Source organism: Leucoraja erinacea, chromosome 2, assembly GCF_028641065.1.
Source record: "Leucoraja erinacea ecotype New England chromosome 2, Leri_hhj_1, whole genome shotgun sequence".
Lineage (NCBI taxonomy): Eukaryota > Metazoa > Chordata > Chondrichthyes > Rajiformes > Rajidae > Leucoraja > Leucoraja erinaceus.
This window is the reverse complement of record NC_073378.1, coordinates 118,504,906-118,520,783: the sequence shown is the minus strand read 5'-3', so window position 1 is coordinate 118,520,783 and position 15,878 is coordinate 118,504,906. Positions and strand designations below refer to the sequence as shown.

The window sequence follows — 15,878 nt, the reverse complement described above, 5'->3', positions numbered from 1 at the left end:
GGAGCATGGGAGGAAACTGGTGCACCTGGGGAAAACCCTGCAATCACAGGGAGAACATACAGACTCCGTACAGACAGCACCCAAAGTGAGGATGGAAGCCGAGTCTCTGACACTGTCAAGAGCGGAACACGCTATCAAAACATGGAGGGGACGGGAGACATAATTTTTTGGCGGCCACGTGCGCATGCGCACACTCACACACACGCTCGAGGCTTCGGAGGCTCAATCCAGCGCTAAAAGCGTAGATTTTAAAATCGGGATCACAAAAACTTGGGGGGGATGTCCCCCACCTCTCAAAACATGGGGGGATGTGTCCCCTCTGGCCCCCCCGGGTTTTCCGCCCCTGCACTGTAAGGCAGCAGCTCTACGCCGTGCTACATGTGTCGCCCCTATGAAATTTGTAAAAAATAATAATTCTAAACTGTGAGTTATTTTTTCACTGACAGTGAGTGAAACACTTCTTCATAGGTTGGTTGGAGCAGTCCTTGAATATTTTTGAATCTATTCAGAGGTAGATGGGCAATTAATAGAGAAATGGTGTAAGATTACTGGGTTGAGGGTGGGAATGAGGATTCAAGGTTACATTCAGAACAACCATGACCTTGCTTAACTGCAGAGCAGGCTTGACAGATCATGTGCACCCACTCCAGCTCCTAATTTGTATGCCATGTTACTGCGTGCTGTAACTGGCTCATTCCCTGCAGCCAGTATTAATCAGTGTCCTCGGAAAGGAGAGAAATTACAGGGCTATGGGAGTGGACTGGGCAAATGAGATTGAAAATATTGATTCACTGAGAGGCTGCAGCGTCTCGAAGGGCTGAACAGCTTCCCTCCGTATCAAAATGATGATTCCACATTCCCCCTCCCCGTCCCACTCCCATTCTATATGCTCTCCATCCCCCCCAGCCCATCCCATTCTATCACCATGTCAAACATATAAGGAGGTGCAAATCCTGGGAAAGTATGAGACAATATTGTCGGTGGGGTGCGTTCACCATAGAAAATGCTTAATCATAATGGTTGTCCTTTGGTTCTCCTTGCCTGGTTATGGAGAAACAAAACCCACAAATGTTCCCCGTGTCTGTGCCTGCACACTGGCTGAATATTGTGCCACTTTTACACGATACCATCTAACTCAGTGAAGGTGATGACCTGCGAAGCTTTGCTACATCTTCCACCCACCAAACCTTATTAGCTTGCTGTCAAGGGACCTAGTGGATGTCTTGATCATATCTTATCACAATCCTGCCTGTAGCCGACAACTGGAATACGTGGGGACCTGCCTGGAATATTAGTAAACAGAAGCAGGAGCAGTCCAAATGGCCCCTTGAGTCTGCTCAGCCATTCAACCAAATCTACGTCCATTCCCTCACAGAGTTCCTGGATTTGTCCACAAATTTTAAACATAGAATTGTAACTGCAAAGAAAGAATGTATTTGGCCAACGTGTTCTATGCCATCTCTCTGTGGGGCCATCACTTCAGTCCTATTCTTCCCTCCCCCAACTCCGCTCTTTCTTCACAGAGCTGACAATGATTCTCCTTCGGAAGGTTCTGATCGATTCTAGTTCCATAGAAACATAGAAACATAGAAACAAGGTGCAGGAGTAGGCCATTTGGCCTTTCGAGCCTGCACCGCCATTCAATGTGATCATGGCTGATCATCCAACTCAGTATCCTGTACCTGCCTTCTCTCCATACCCCCTGATCCCTTTAGCCACAAGGGCCACATCTAACTCCCTCTTAAATATAGCCAATGAACTTTGGCAATTTGCAGAGGCCAATTAACCTGCAAACCTGCACGTCTTGGGGATGTGAGAGGAAACCGGAGCACCCGATGGAAACTCATGCTGTCACGGGAAGAACGTGCATACTCCACACAGATAGCATCCAAGGTCAGGATCAAACCCGGGTCTCTGGCACAATGAGGCAGCAGCATTTCCAGCTGTGACACTTTGCCGCCCTTTATCATGACCGCTCTTGTGGTAAATAAGGTTTTTTTCCTAATTTCCTTTCTGTATCCTTTGCTGAAAACTCTCAATCTATGACCTCTGATTTTTGAGCCAGAGCTACTTCTTTCTGTCTGCCTTGGCTACGCCCACCATGACCCCTACCAAATCTCTTCACCTTCCCTGTAGCCAGGAGAACAACCACAGGCTCTCAGGACTAATGTTACTGGTAAGGTGGGAAATCAAGTCTCACATATCTGTTTCTTGTAGAGTTCGCCATGAGGAATGATGAGGGTGGGGTAGTGGATGTTGTCTGTATGGACCTTATTTGGGCCTTTGACTAGATCCCGCAGGGCAGACCTCCAGAAGGGGAGATCCATGGTATCGAAGGTGAGACAGCCAACTGGATTCAAAATTGGTTCCGTGGAAGAAGTCAAATGGTAGTTGAAGTCCTGTGTCCAGTGGAATGCCATAGGGGGTGGGGGTGGGTCTACTGTTTGTTTGTTTTCTATATTAATGATTTGGATGACAATGTTAGCAGATTTGCAGATGATACCAAAATTGGACGTAAAGCGGACATAGATATAATTAGATATAATTTATTGCCACACAACCAGGGTCGGTGGAAATTTGGATTGTCAGCAGCAGTACAATAATAAAGAACACACAACCACAATAAAACTGTAACACAAACATCCACCACAGCATTCATCACTGTGGTGGAAGGCACAACATTTGGCCAGTCCTCCTCCATTCCCCCCCCCCCCCCCGTGGACAGGACCAGAGTCCAAATTAAGGAAGGATATTTAAATTTACAACAGGAAGGAAAGTGGGTCAAGGAATGACAAATGGAGTTTAATGGCCCTGTGCCACTGTATGAGTTCATTCAAGTGCTCTCCCGACTTAAAAAAAAAATCAAACTCGTGGTAAGCACGTAGAATGAACGTAGCGGGTACGTCGGAGCACGGGGATGTCGCTTAGCAGCAGGTACGCTAACGGCAGGTACTCAGGAAGACTCGCTAACAGCAGGTAAGCTTGGGAAGACACGCAAAGATTTTGCAACATGTTGAAAAATGTCCACGAGAGCCCCGAGTACTTATGAGCGGACATTACCGTAAATCTCCGAGTTCGAATAAGGGCAAACTCGGGGAGAATTCTTGAATTAACTCATACAGTGGGACAGGGCTTTAACTCTGACACGAATGAGGTCGTACACTTCGCTATTTCAAACCAGGACAGGATTTACACAGTGAATGGTAGAGCCCTGGAGAGTGTTATTTTGCTGGTCTTCAGTCTGGCTTTGTGAGAATTGTTTAGGATGGGTACCAATAACAATTGACACAGGGAGCCGGGAAGGTTTACGAAATGTGTAGGAAGGAACTGCAGATGCTGATTTAAACTGAAGATAGACACAATTAACTCAGCGGGACAGGCAGCATCTCTGGAGAGAAGGAATGGGTGACGTTTTGGGTTGAGACAGTCTGAAGAATTCCTTCTCTCCAGAGATGCTGCCTGTCACGCCACTCCAGCATTTTGTGTCTACCTTGTCACTCTTGTCTGTACAAACATACAAGGTGCAAAGCATGTTATTGTTGTCCACCTCTAACTTGGCAGTGAAGAGAGACAGCAGCTAGATTGGGGACAAGTTGTAAATACAGACGATGGGAAGTATATGGAACCGGCTGCCAGAGGAGGTGGTTGAGGCAGTACAATAATAACATTTCAAATGGAGACACAAGAAACCGCAAAGCAAATCACAAAATGCTGGAAGAAACATAGAAATTAGATGCAGGAGTAGGCCATTCGGCCCTTCGAGCCTGCACCGCCATTCAATATGATCATGGCTGATCATCCAACTCAGTATCCCGTACCTGCCTTCTCTCCATACCCCCGATCCCTTTAGCCACAAGGGCCACATCTAACTCCCTCTTAAATATAGCCAATGAACTGGCTTCAACTACCCTCTGTGGCAGAGAGTTCCAGAGATTCACTACTCTCTGTGTGAAAAAAGTTCTTCTCATCTCGGTTTTAAAGGATTTCCCCCTTATCCTTAAGCTGTGACCCCTTGTCCTGGACTTCCCCAACATCGGGAACAATCTTCCTGCATCTAGCCTGTCCAACCCCTTAAGAATTTTGTAAGTTTCTATAGGATCCCCTCTCATTCTCCCAAATTCTAGAGAGTATAAACCAAGTCTATCCAGTCTTTCTTCATAAGACAGTCCTGACATCCCAGGAATCAGTCTGGTGAACCGTCTCTGCACTCCCTCTATGGCAATAATGTCCTTCCTCAGATTTGGAGACCAAAACTGTATGCAATACTCCAGGTGTGGTCTCACCAAGACTCTGTACAACTGCAATAGAACCTCCCTGCTCCTATACTCAAATCCTTTTGCAATGAAAGCTAACATACCATTCGCTTTCGTTACTGCCTGCTGCACCTGCATGCCTACCTTCAATGACTGGTGTACCATGACACCCAGGTCTCGCTGCATCTCCCCCTTTCCCAATCGGCCACCATTTAGATAATAGTCTGCTTTCCCGTTTTTGCCACCAAAATGGATAACCTCACATTTATCCACATTATACTGCATCTGCCAAACATTTGCCCACTCACCCAGCCTATCCAAGTCACCTTGCAGTCTCCTAGCATCCTCCTCACAGCTAACACTGCCCCCCAGCTTCGTGTCATCCGCAAACTTGGAGATATTGCCTTCAATTCCCTCATCCAGATCATTAATATATATTGTAAATAGCTGGGGTCCAGCACTGAGCCTTGCGGTACCCCACTAGTCACTGCCTGCCATTGTGAAAAGGACCCATTTACTCCTACTCTTTGCTTCCTGTTTGCCAGCCAGTTCTCTATCCACATCAATACTGAACCCCCAATGCCGTGTGCTTTAAGTTTGTATACTAATCTCTTATGTGGGACCTTGTCGAAAGCCTTCTGGAAGTCCAGATACACCACATCCACTGGTTCTCCCCTATCCACGCTACTAGTTACATCCTCGAAAAATTCTATAAGATTAGTCAGACATGATTTACCTTTCGTAAAGCCATGCTGACTTTGTCCAATGATTTCACCACTTTCCAAATGTGCTGCTATCCCATCTTTAATAACTGACTCTAGCAGTTTCCCCACTACCGATGTTAGACTAACTGGTCTGTAATTCCCCATTTTCTCTCTCCCTCCCTTCTTAAAACGTGGGGTTACATTTGCTACCCCGCCAATCTTCAGGAACTACTCCAGAATCTAAAGAGTTTTGAAAGATTATTACTAATGCATCCACTATTTCTGGAGCTACTTCCTTAAGTACTCTGGGATGCAGCCTATCTGGCCCTGGGGATTTATCGGCCTTTAATCCATTCAATTTACCCAACACCACTTCCCGGCTAACCTGGATTTCACTCAATTCCTCCAACTCCTTTGTCCCGCGGTCCCCTGCTATTTCCGGCAAATTATTTATGTCTTCCTTAGTGAAGACGGAACCAAAGTAGTTATTCAATTTGTCCGCCATATCCTTGTTCCCCATGATCAACTCACCTGTTTCTGACTGCAAGGGACCTACATTTGTTTTAACTAATCTCTTTCTTTTCACATATCTCCTAGTATCTCCTAGAACCTAGTGGGACAGGCAGTATTCTTCAGTCTGAAAGGACCCGACCAAAAAAACATTGTCTGTTTGTTTCCTCCACAGATGCTGCCATGCCTGACCTGCTGAGTTGCTCCAAAACTTTGTTTTTAGAACAAGTACACGACAGACGTACAACACAAAGCGCTGGAGTAACTCAACGGTTCAGGCAGCATCTCTGCAGGGTATGGAAAGGCAACATTGCATTTTGCGTTGTTACACTTCTACAGGTCAAATGCGGGCAACTGGGACTCACTTAGATATGCATCTTCATCGATTTGGACAATTTAGGCTGAAGGCCCTATTTCCATGCTGTGACATGGTGGGTCTGTAACCTCATGTAAGCCAAACCAGAGACGATGACAGATTTATTTCCCCCAAGGACTTTGACAAACACCATCTGATTTAAAACAAAAAATCTTGCAACACACTGCCCTTGCTGAGACATACTGTATGTTTTTAAATTCCCGATGCTTAAATTTGTCGATGGCCAGTTTCCAAACTGCCAAGCTAGGAGATGAAACACACATTCCTGGATTCAGGCCCAGAACTTAATGTAGGATAAATGTTTAATGTGTTTTGGAATGATATGAAATTAGTGGCATTGTGATGGCAAGGAAAGTTGCATAAGACTATGGCAGGATATAGATCAGATGAGAAGTTGGGGTGAGTGTTGGCAAATGGAATTTAATCCTGATAGGAGCAAGGTGAGGCATTTTGGGAACTCAAAGCGGTGTAGGATGAAGACAATAAACGTTAGAGGACAAAGGAATGTTGATGAACGGAGGGATCTTGGTGTCTTGGTGTTCGAGATCATAGGTAGCGACACAGGTGGATAGGACAGTGAATAAAAGCATATAAGGTCATAAGGAATAGGAGTAGAGTTAGGCCATTCGGCCCATCGTCTTACTCCGCCATTCAATCATGGCTGATCTATCTCTCCCTCCTAACCTCATTCTCTGGCCTTCTCCCCATTACCTCTTTCCGGGCGTACCGACCGGGATCTGATGGTAGCCCCGCATCAGGTCAATCTTGGTTAAGAAACGGGCACCGGCTAGATGGGCCACCTGTCCCGAATGACCCCGATAAGGGGAAGTGGTGATACTACCACCAGTGCTGGGGTCCCGCAGCCCATTTAATCCAGTGCCGCCCGCCCTGCTGGTATCCGGCAAATGCCAGGGCCGGCCGCCAGTAGTCGCTGCGCCGGTCGGCCTGAAACATCGCCTCTACGTTTGGAATCGACACTCAGGACGATGGTTCCTGGTGGATACGGGCACGGCGGTTAGCATTTTACCCCCGTTGGGGGTCGACACTCGTTCTGGCAGGCGGGTGCCTCCTCTGACTGCAGTCAACGGCAGCTCCATACAGACGCATGGGGTTCGCACAATCCCGCTCACATTTGGATCTTCATTCTTCATCTAACTCCAGCAACATCCGAGAGACAAAGAGTTGCAGATGCTGGTTTGCTCATAAAAAAACCCAACATGCTGGAGTAACTCAGTCGGTCAGGCGGGATCCGTGGAGGACATGGATAGGCGATGTTTCATTTTGGATTGAAGAGGGGTCCCATCCTGAGACAATGCCTATGCATGTCCTCCACAGATTCTGCCTGACCCATCCACATCCTTATCCACCTCATTTCCTCTTTATCCCGTGTCTTTTCCCACCCATCGTTTCCCTTCCACCAATATCCTTCCCAATGACTTACATTTCACTTCTCTCCTTACATAACACCCATTATCTCTTTATTACCTCTAGCCTTTGTCACTTACTCCTCCCATCTGCTAATCAAGCCCCCCTCACCTGTATCCACCCATCACTTGCCAAGATTAGTTCTGCCCCACCTGCCTTTGCAAGCCTACCCCCCACTACTACTATCAGTCTGAACAAATGTCCTGTCCCGAAACGTCGCCTGTCCATTGCCCTCCACAGATGCTGCCTGACCCGCTGAGTTCCTCCGGTACTTTGTGTTTTGTTCCACATTCCAGCTTCTGCAGTTCCTTGTGCCTCCTTATCCACCTGCCAGATAAGTAATCCAATCATTAAGCATCATCCAAGAAATTGCCCTGAGATTCAACCAAAAGATGAAATGCTGTGAACCAGATGCCTCGGAGTGAGGCAGCGATGCATAGAAACATAGAACATAGAAAATAGGTGCAGGAGTAGGCCATTCAGCCCTTCAAGCCTGCACCGCCAGTCAATATGGTCATGGCTGATCATCCAACTCAGTATCCTGTACCTGCCTTCTCTCCATACCCCCTGATCCCTTTAGCCACAAGGGCCACATCTAACTCCCTCTTAAATATAGCCAATGAACTGGCCTCAACTACATTCTGTGGCAGAGAATTCCAGAGATTCACCACTCTCTGTGTGAAAAATGTTTTTCACATCTCGGTCCTAAAGGATTTCCCCTTTATCCTTAAACTGTGACCCCATGTTCTGGACTTCCCCAACATCGGGAGCAATCTTCCTGCATCTAGCCTGTCCAACCCCTTAAGAATTTTGTAAGTTTCTATAAGATCCCCCCTCAATCAGTCTGGTGAACCTTCTCTGTACTCCCTCTATGGCAAGTCTTCTGTAGCGGTCTTCTTGTAGCAGAGTGAACAGAAGCCTGTTGTGTTTTATGGTGTGCGTTGACTTGTTCAATCAATTGATGAGGAACTGTTGCAGCTCGATGCTTGAATGCCACTTACAGTTTAACTCACGTGACTGCTATTTCTTAATTGTTTAGGGCTACGAAGGAAAAGATGCCAAGTGAGGAAAAGTATAAAGAGGCAGACGATGGCGACCTGCAAAGATTCAAGTCCCTTCATCAATATATTCACCTTCTCAACGCTCTCTCCCAGCCCGATAATCCCATGCCATTTCATAAGACCAGAACTGACAAGGTTAGTATTGATTTTCATGACTCTGTTTTTAAATGGTCGGTAATATCCAAGTGCCCTTGACAATTACTGCCACATATTAACTATAAAACACGTTAGAAGATATATATATATATTCTTTTTAATGGGAGGAACACTGGACGTTGCATAGTTGCCTTGGGAAGCAGGCAGAGCATAACAAAATCAAATGTTGGAAGCACCCGACAGGTGAGGTAGTACTTGCAGAGGGAGGAAGAGATTTAATGCAGAAACAAAGAACTGCAGATGCTGGTTTATTCCAACAATAGACACAAAGTGCTGGAGTAACTCAGCGGGTCAGGCAGCATCTCTGGAGAAAAAGGATGGGTGACTTTTAGGGTCGGGACCCTTCTTCAAAGCCCACCATACAAGCATATTTTACATTTAAAATAAAGGTCTCATAAAGAATTTAAAATTAATATGTAATATTTTTTATGGCATCTCTGAGGAAAGGCCCAACCAGCTTGAGTTGCAATGGCTTGAGTTGCAATGGCTTGAGTTGCAATGGCTTGAGTTGCAATGGCTTGAGTGCAGCCTAATCCTACCTACAGACTGCGAGACAATGAGAAGCAGAGTTAATGTTTCAGGCTTGATCTTCAAGTTCATCAATGGTTCTTTATTATCACATATACAGGTTTCTTTTGTTGGATCGTTCTTTCGTTGGACTGGATAGCACGCAACAAAATCCTTTCACTGTACCTCGGTCCACATGACAATAAACTAAACTGTTCAACTGTTCTTTGCCTGCATACAGTTCAGAAAATTATCGCTATAAATAAGCACACTCCTAGATGAGTACAAAGTGCATAGAAATAGTCCACTGAGACCATAGACAAGAGTCGCCAGGTTTTAGCACCATTTTCAAAGTCCAGGTTGCTTTACGTGCAGCTGGCCATAAAGGCCCGTTGCCCTGGCAATTTTACAGTGTCGCCCCGGCCAAGCAAAGCTGTATGCGTTCTTTACCGCTGCTCCACCGCTCCATGCTGCTGTAGGCCGTGTCCAGTTGACACTCTGGTCTCCTGGAGTGTTGCCCGATCCAGTAGATTCCCAGGGCCTCTAGCCGTCGCCTTGATCCGCATCAGCCAGTGAACCATTGTCCTGGTCCTTGCCCGACAGCCAGAAACGTTACCCCCCACCACCCCGGCAACATGTTCCAGACTGCCCTGCTGAGTCAGAAACTTGTCCTGCACTTGCCTTTAAACTTTGCCCTTCTCACTTCAAAGCTGTGTCCTTGAGTCTTTGACAGATCCACCCGGGGAAATAAGTCCTCACTGTCTACCTTCTTCATGCCTCTCATCATTTTGTATTTTTCCATCATGTTTCTCCTCAGCCTCTGATGCTCCAGAGAAAATATTGTAAGTTTGGCCAACCTCTCTATAACTAAACCCTCTGGGAGACAAACAGAACTGCACACACTATTCTAAATGTGACCTCACAAAAATCATATAAGGCTGTGACATTAATTCCTGACTCTTAATCACAATGAAAAATGAGTAAATAAAACTGGAATAAAACACTGCATTCAGTTACAGTGGCAATGAAACCACTGAGTTATTTGCAAAGTACACCTGGTTTCAGGGAAGGGGAAAGGGCATATCCTGTCTGGCCTATGATTTAGTTCAGTTTAATTGAGAGATACAACACGGAAACAGGCACCTTGGGCCACCAGTCCATGCTGACCAACAATCCCTGTACACTAGCACGATCCTGCACACTAGGGACAATTTACAATATTTGCCAAAGCCAAATTAACCTACAAAGCTGGAGTGGAGTGGAGTGTGGGAGGAAACCGGAGCACCCGGAGAAAACCCATGTGGTCATGGGGGGAACATACAAACTAAGCACAGACAGCACCCATAATCAGGATTGAAACTGGGTCTCTGGTGCTGTAAGGCAGCAACTCTAGTACTGCTGTGCCGCCTTGCCGGCCCACTATATATATATATATATATATATATATAATGCTCCAGACCATTGATGTTATTGGTTTTTGCTTCCTGTCAGCTCAGAAGGTAATCAGGGATAAACAATAGATACCTGCCGGTTTTACCAGCATCCTCTACTTCCACTGAAACAGTGAATCTATAAAAATCTATTGCACCATTTCTGCCACATGGACAGAAGGCCTTGAGAGGTGCTTGAACGCTCACAATCTTTCAGCTGAGTTATTGAATCAGAAGCATCTTCTCGGTGTGTGCGCATGCTTGAGTAATCGCAGGCAGTCTGTTTTCATTGGGAATTGGCTTCAGCTGCATTATGTTGGTCGAAAATAGCAAACGGATTTGAGTATAGGAGCAGGGAGGTTCTACTGCAGTTGTATAGGGTCTTGGTGAGACCACACCTGGAGTATTGCATACAGTTTTGGTCTCCAAATCTGAGGAAGGACATTATTGCCATAGAGGGAATGCAGAGAAGATTCACCAGACTGATTTCTGGGATGTCAGGACTGTCTTATGAAGAAAGACTGGATAGACTTGGTTTATACTCTCTAGAATTTAGGAGATTGAGAGGAGATCTTATAGAAACTTACAAAATTCTTAAGGGGTTGGACAGGCTAGATGCAGGAAGATTGTTCCCGATGTTGGGGAAGTCCAGGACAAGGGGTCACAGCTTAAGGATAAGGGGGAAATCCTTTAAAACCGAGATGAGAAGAACTTTTTTCACACAGAGAGTGGTGAATCTCTGGAACTATCTGCCGCAGAGGGTAGTCGAGGCCAGTTCATTGGCTATATTTAAGAGGGAGTTAGATGTGGTCCTTGTGGCTAACGGGATCAGAGGGTATGGAGAGAAGGCAGGTACGGAATGATCAGCCATGATCATATTGAATGGCAGTGCAGGCTCGAAGGGCCGAATGGCCTACTCCTGCACCTAATTTCTATGTTTCTATGAAAATCATTTTGCATTAGCAGAGAAAACTAAAACTGGAGGAAAGTTTGCATAATAGTTCTGATGAATAACAATGCAGACGGTAGCTAAAGGAACCAATTAGCGAAGAATTAAATGCAGACGGGTAGATTTACACTTGGCAGATTTACTCGTCCACCCTTGTAAAAACTGGCTGACTTTTAATAGGATAGAAACTGGGCAGATTCCAAAGTGTGTGATCAATCCATCCTGCTGGATTACTTCACAGCGGTGGAAATAAAAGTCATCCCTGGAGATCTAACCAGCGAGGAAGAATTGACACACCGGCCTGACAGCACAGATCCAACTGTCAGAAGCCTGAAGGCAAGGAGAAGGAAAGATAACTGAGGAGATCACAGGCAGAAATTCAACCTCTTCAGCTCACAAAGTGTGGGAGCCTGGTCCCATAATGAAGATCCCAGTCCAATGCTGTTAATTGAGGATTGGCACATTAATATTTTTGTATGATATAAAGGAGGACGCTTGGCCCATGGTTTATGCTGCATTCAAAGCATTGCATGACTCTGACGTTCTCTCCAACAGTTTCCCTGCAACCTATTCTCTCTCAAGTGTCTACCTCCTTACTCCGACTGTGCTCAATCAAGCGGCCGTCTTCTTGCTCTTGCTCTTTCATCTGTGCCATTCTTTAGACTTTATACTTTAGAGACTGAGGTTGTGGCGTTACGCTGGCTTGGCGAGGAATCGGATTACAATGTCATTGCTGAGAAGACTGGATAGAACGGATAAAACCATTGGGGCATGTTTTCAGAACGAACCTGGCATGTACCTGACCATCCATAATCATTGGCTTTGTCTTTTAGTAGACATGATCAAGGCTGATTTTGGACCGAGGGTTACTGCATCTGGCAAGCACCTTGCCTTGGTTCCACAGCCCCACTAATCTTCCGTCACCTTGCTGCCAGGAACCTTCAATATGGACGAGTGAGTGCCAACCAGGCCTCGGGAAGTTACACTGAGGCCCTGGCCACTGAGTACCATCATGGCACGCTGACACCTTGGGCTGCAAAGCCTCTTCCTTCATTCTTCCAAATGTCTCTCCTGTTCCGAGGCACGTAGCAACAATTAGGAAAAAGGATTAGAACTTTAAAATGATTAATATTGATGACACAAATTAATTCACTTCTCCAGTGATGTGAATGATTACGACATTCAAATCATTTAAACCAGTCAAAAGAAATCCACATACCTTCACTTTTCTTCAGAATGAGGTGGACAATCCCATTGAAATGTTGGCATCTCATCACCAAATAAGGAAAAAGGAATTTGAGGCTGTGATAGTCAAGCAGTTAATAGGCAAATACCTGCATCATTGTAACGTTACAAAATGTGGAAAAGTTCAAGGGGTATGAATACTTTTGCAAGCCACTGTAGGTAGGCAAGATTTTGTTTTCAAATCCATAAGCATTTTATAAATATCCTAAAGGCAAGAGGATTACTGGGGAAAGAGTAGATCCCATTTTGGACTTAAGTGACAATCCGTGGAGGAACCAAGAGATGTGGGTCTGAAATGATTCTTTACTCTCTGAATTCACCGTAGAGAATGACATTGTAATTATAGGGAGAAAATTGAATTTTATAATAGATTATTGTGGAAAAGGGGGTGGTAGATGCTGTAAAAGTAATCTTAAAAGTATATGTCCCATAAACCGGTGAATTTCCAAATTTCATTACTGTGCAATTCAAATATAACGCTTTTTATTCCAATATCCCCAATTATCTCTGTGAAAATATCATTGAAATCCAGCAGCAGTGTGTGATGTGTGACCAGCGTTGCCTTCTTTTTGTTTTGCAGCAGAGTGAGTCCATTCAGCCTGGGTTCTCCTCGCAAGAGCTCCTGCATAGAATCCGAGGGGTAGCACCATCAGACTTTTACCTTGCTTCCCACCACCTGTACAGTGGTCAGGAGCACCAGCAGTTCTTCATCCCAGCACAACAGCAGGACCCTCCCGGGAGCGGAGCGCTTGGCAAGGCACAACTGGCAGCGTTGCTGGAGGATTACATGGCAGCTCAGTCAGCCGAGGGGGCAAACCGCTTGCCGGTCAAACCAGACCTCCAGACAAAGGGAGCTTTGGCTGCACCAAGGATCGAACAGCAGGAAGGTGCAAACCAGGCCAGAAGCAGGCTGCTGGACACTGATGTGGATGACCATCGCCTAGGAATGAAGGAGGAAAGGATGCCGTACAGACCCAGTGCCAGTAGGAGCAGTGGAAAAGACCCCTTAAGTCACCTGGATGGTATGTAGAAGGGTGGCGGGTGTTGGCGGAAGAGGTAGTTGGGGTTGGGGCTATCGCAACGTTTAAGAAGCACTTAGATAAGTACATGGATAGGACAGGTTTAAAGGGATATGGGTCAAACGCAGGCAAGTGGGACTAGTGTAGGAGGGACATGTTGGTCAGTGTGCGTACGTTGGGCTGAAGGGCCTGTTTCCACGCTGTATGGCTATGCTCTAAGGGAATAAATAAATATATTTAACTGTTGAAATTTGGAGTGTATGAAGGTTACTTCAAAGATGTTATCTATCATAGAGCCATGGAATGTTATCGCACAGGAGCCATTTGGCCCAACAGATGTCTCTCTGACTGAGCCATCTGTTTAGTCCCCTCGCAAACGCCTTCCATGCATTTACATATTTTTTTGTTTCTCATGTATTTATTCAACTCCGTTATGATTTTTCACTCGGCCGTTGCCGACAAAATGTTGGCAGGTAAACAGTAAACCCCTGAAAGTCCTTTGGAGCCAATCAAAGTGAGGTTTAGATCATATTGTCCGTCGGGGAGTTCTATTTTCAGCAACACTAACTCTGCTTTGGGAGGAACTTATGTACAACAGTTGTTCCTCACTTCACTTACTGAGACTCTGTTGTATCTTTGATGTTTTGAGGGGAGAGAGAGTGGGTCCTTACACATGCTCCATATTGAATAAAGCACTTCCATAAATCTATTAAAAGCTAGTTTTCATCTCAAAGGGTATGCTCAGCATTTATTCCTCTCATTTGGGATAAGCTAGGGACCAGGACTTCGAAATTAGATGGCACTGACCTATCACTAGCACGGAACTAGATGGGACACTTGTTGCTTTTGTGCCCTCAATTTATACTGTGTTATGAATCATTTAGTTAGAGTCAGAGGGTCATACATCACAGAAACAGGCCCAACTTGTCCATGCAATCAACATGCCGCATCTACACTCGTCCCACCTGCAGGCGTTGGGCCCATATTCCTCTAACTCTTTCCGATCCATGTACCTGTCCAAATGCTTTATAAATGTTGCTATAGTATATCTGCCTCAGTCACCTCCTCTGGCAACTCATTCGATACACCAGGGGTCGGCAACCTTGTTCTGCATAGGGGCCAGGACGCATGTCTGGGAGCGGATGGCGGGCCACATCTATCACGTGTACACATGGATCCCGCCCCGGATGGCAGGCAACAAATCACGTATTCACATAGATCCCGCCCCTTCGAGAACACACTGGCCCCTAGTTACAGGCACTCACGAACATGACGTACCTACGGACCATTGCCTTTGCTCTGTCCTGAAGGCGGTGGCTCAAATACTCACACTCACTCGTCCCCGGACTATTGACACCCCGATCCCGACAGTGAAACCCAGACACAGAAGGTGCGTGGCCGTGCCAGCAGCTTTGCGCAGGATGTGGTACAGCCAAAGCTCGGCGCTCGCCGCTGCTCGGCGGCTCCGCCATAGCAGCCACCAGCGCAGGCCTCCTTGCGTCCTTGCGTCACCGCGCCTGGGTGCCGCGGCCTCGGCGATCATATTTTACAGGATCAACGGTGGCACTGCGGGCAGATGCTAAAGAAGACTCATTTACTGCTCCCGTGCTATGTTTAGAGCCTCCTGACTTGCATTTTGTTCCCCGACAGAGAACTTAATTCAGACTGTGGTCCAGCGAATGGCGGCAGAACACGTGGATCTGGACGACATGACTTCCAACCAGCTGGACGCATTGTCCAGCGTCATAGCCGATGCCCTTCAGGTTGTGGACGATGACAAGACCGACGAGGAGGACCAAAGCCAGCGAGAAGCCCAGCAGAAGGGAGAAGAGAAAACCTTCAATAGGGATGAGATTGACCAGGGTAAGGAGAACTCACTTCAAAACATTTCTCTCCCAATGGTGCACTGGTACATTATTTATCACATATACCTGGGTGAAGTTTATTTTTGTACAAAATGTGGTTCAGTACAAGTATCACTATGCATAAACACTTAGATACGCCTCAGGGTGGCAGGGTGGCGCAGCGGTAGAGTTACTGCCTTGCAGCACTTGCAGCACCGGAGACCTGGGTTTGATCCCATCTGGTGCTGTCTGAACGGAGTTTGTACGTTCTCCTGGTTACCGCGTGGGTTTACTCCGGGTGCTCCGGTTTCCTCCCACACTCCAAAGACGTACGGGTTTGTAGGTAAATTGGCTTGGTAAATGTAAAAATTGTCCCTAGTGTGTGTAGGATAGTGTTAA

General features: G+C 46.2%; 1 protein-coding gene across 1 annotated transcript in view; it reads left to right on the top strand.

Annotated features, from left to right (window-relative positions):
• Positions 1–15,878, top strand: part of ptprn2 (protein tyrosine phosphatase receptor type N2) — a 724,318-nt gene that overhangs the window by 227,366 nt on the left and 481,074 nt on the right. The window contains exons 5-7 of the mRNA XM_055664540.1: positions 8,308–8,464; positions 13,197–13,638; positions 15,286–15,498. Of these exons, the coding sequence (XP_055520515.1) occupies positions 8,308–8,464; positions 13,197–13,638; positions 15,286–15,498 (812 nt within the window). The remainder of the gene's footprint in view (positions 1–8,307; positions 8,465–13,196; positions 13,639–15,285; positions 15,499–15,878) is intronic.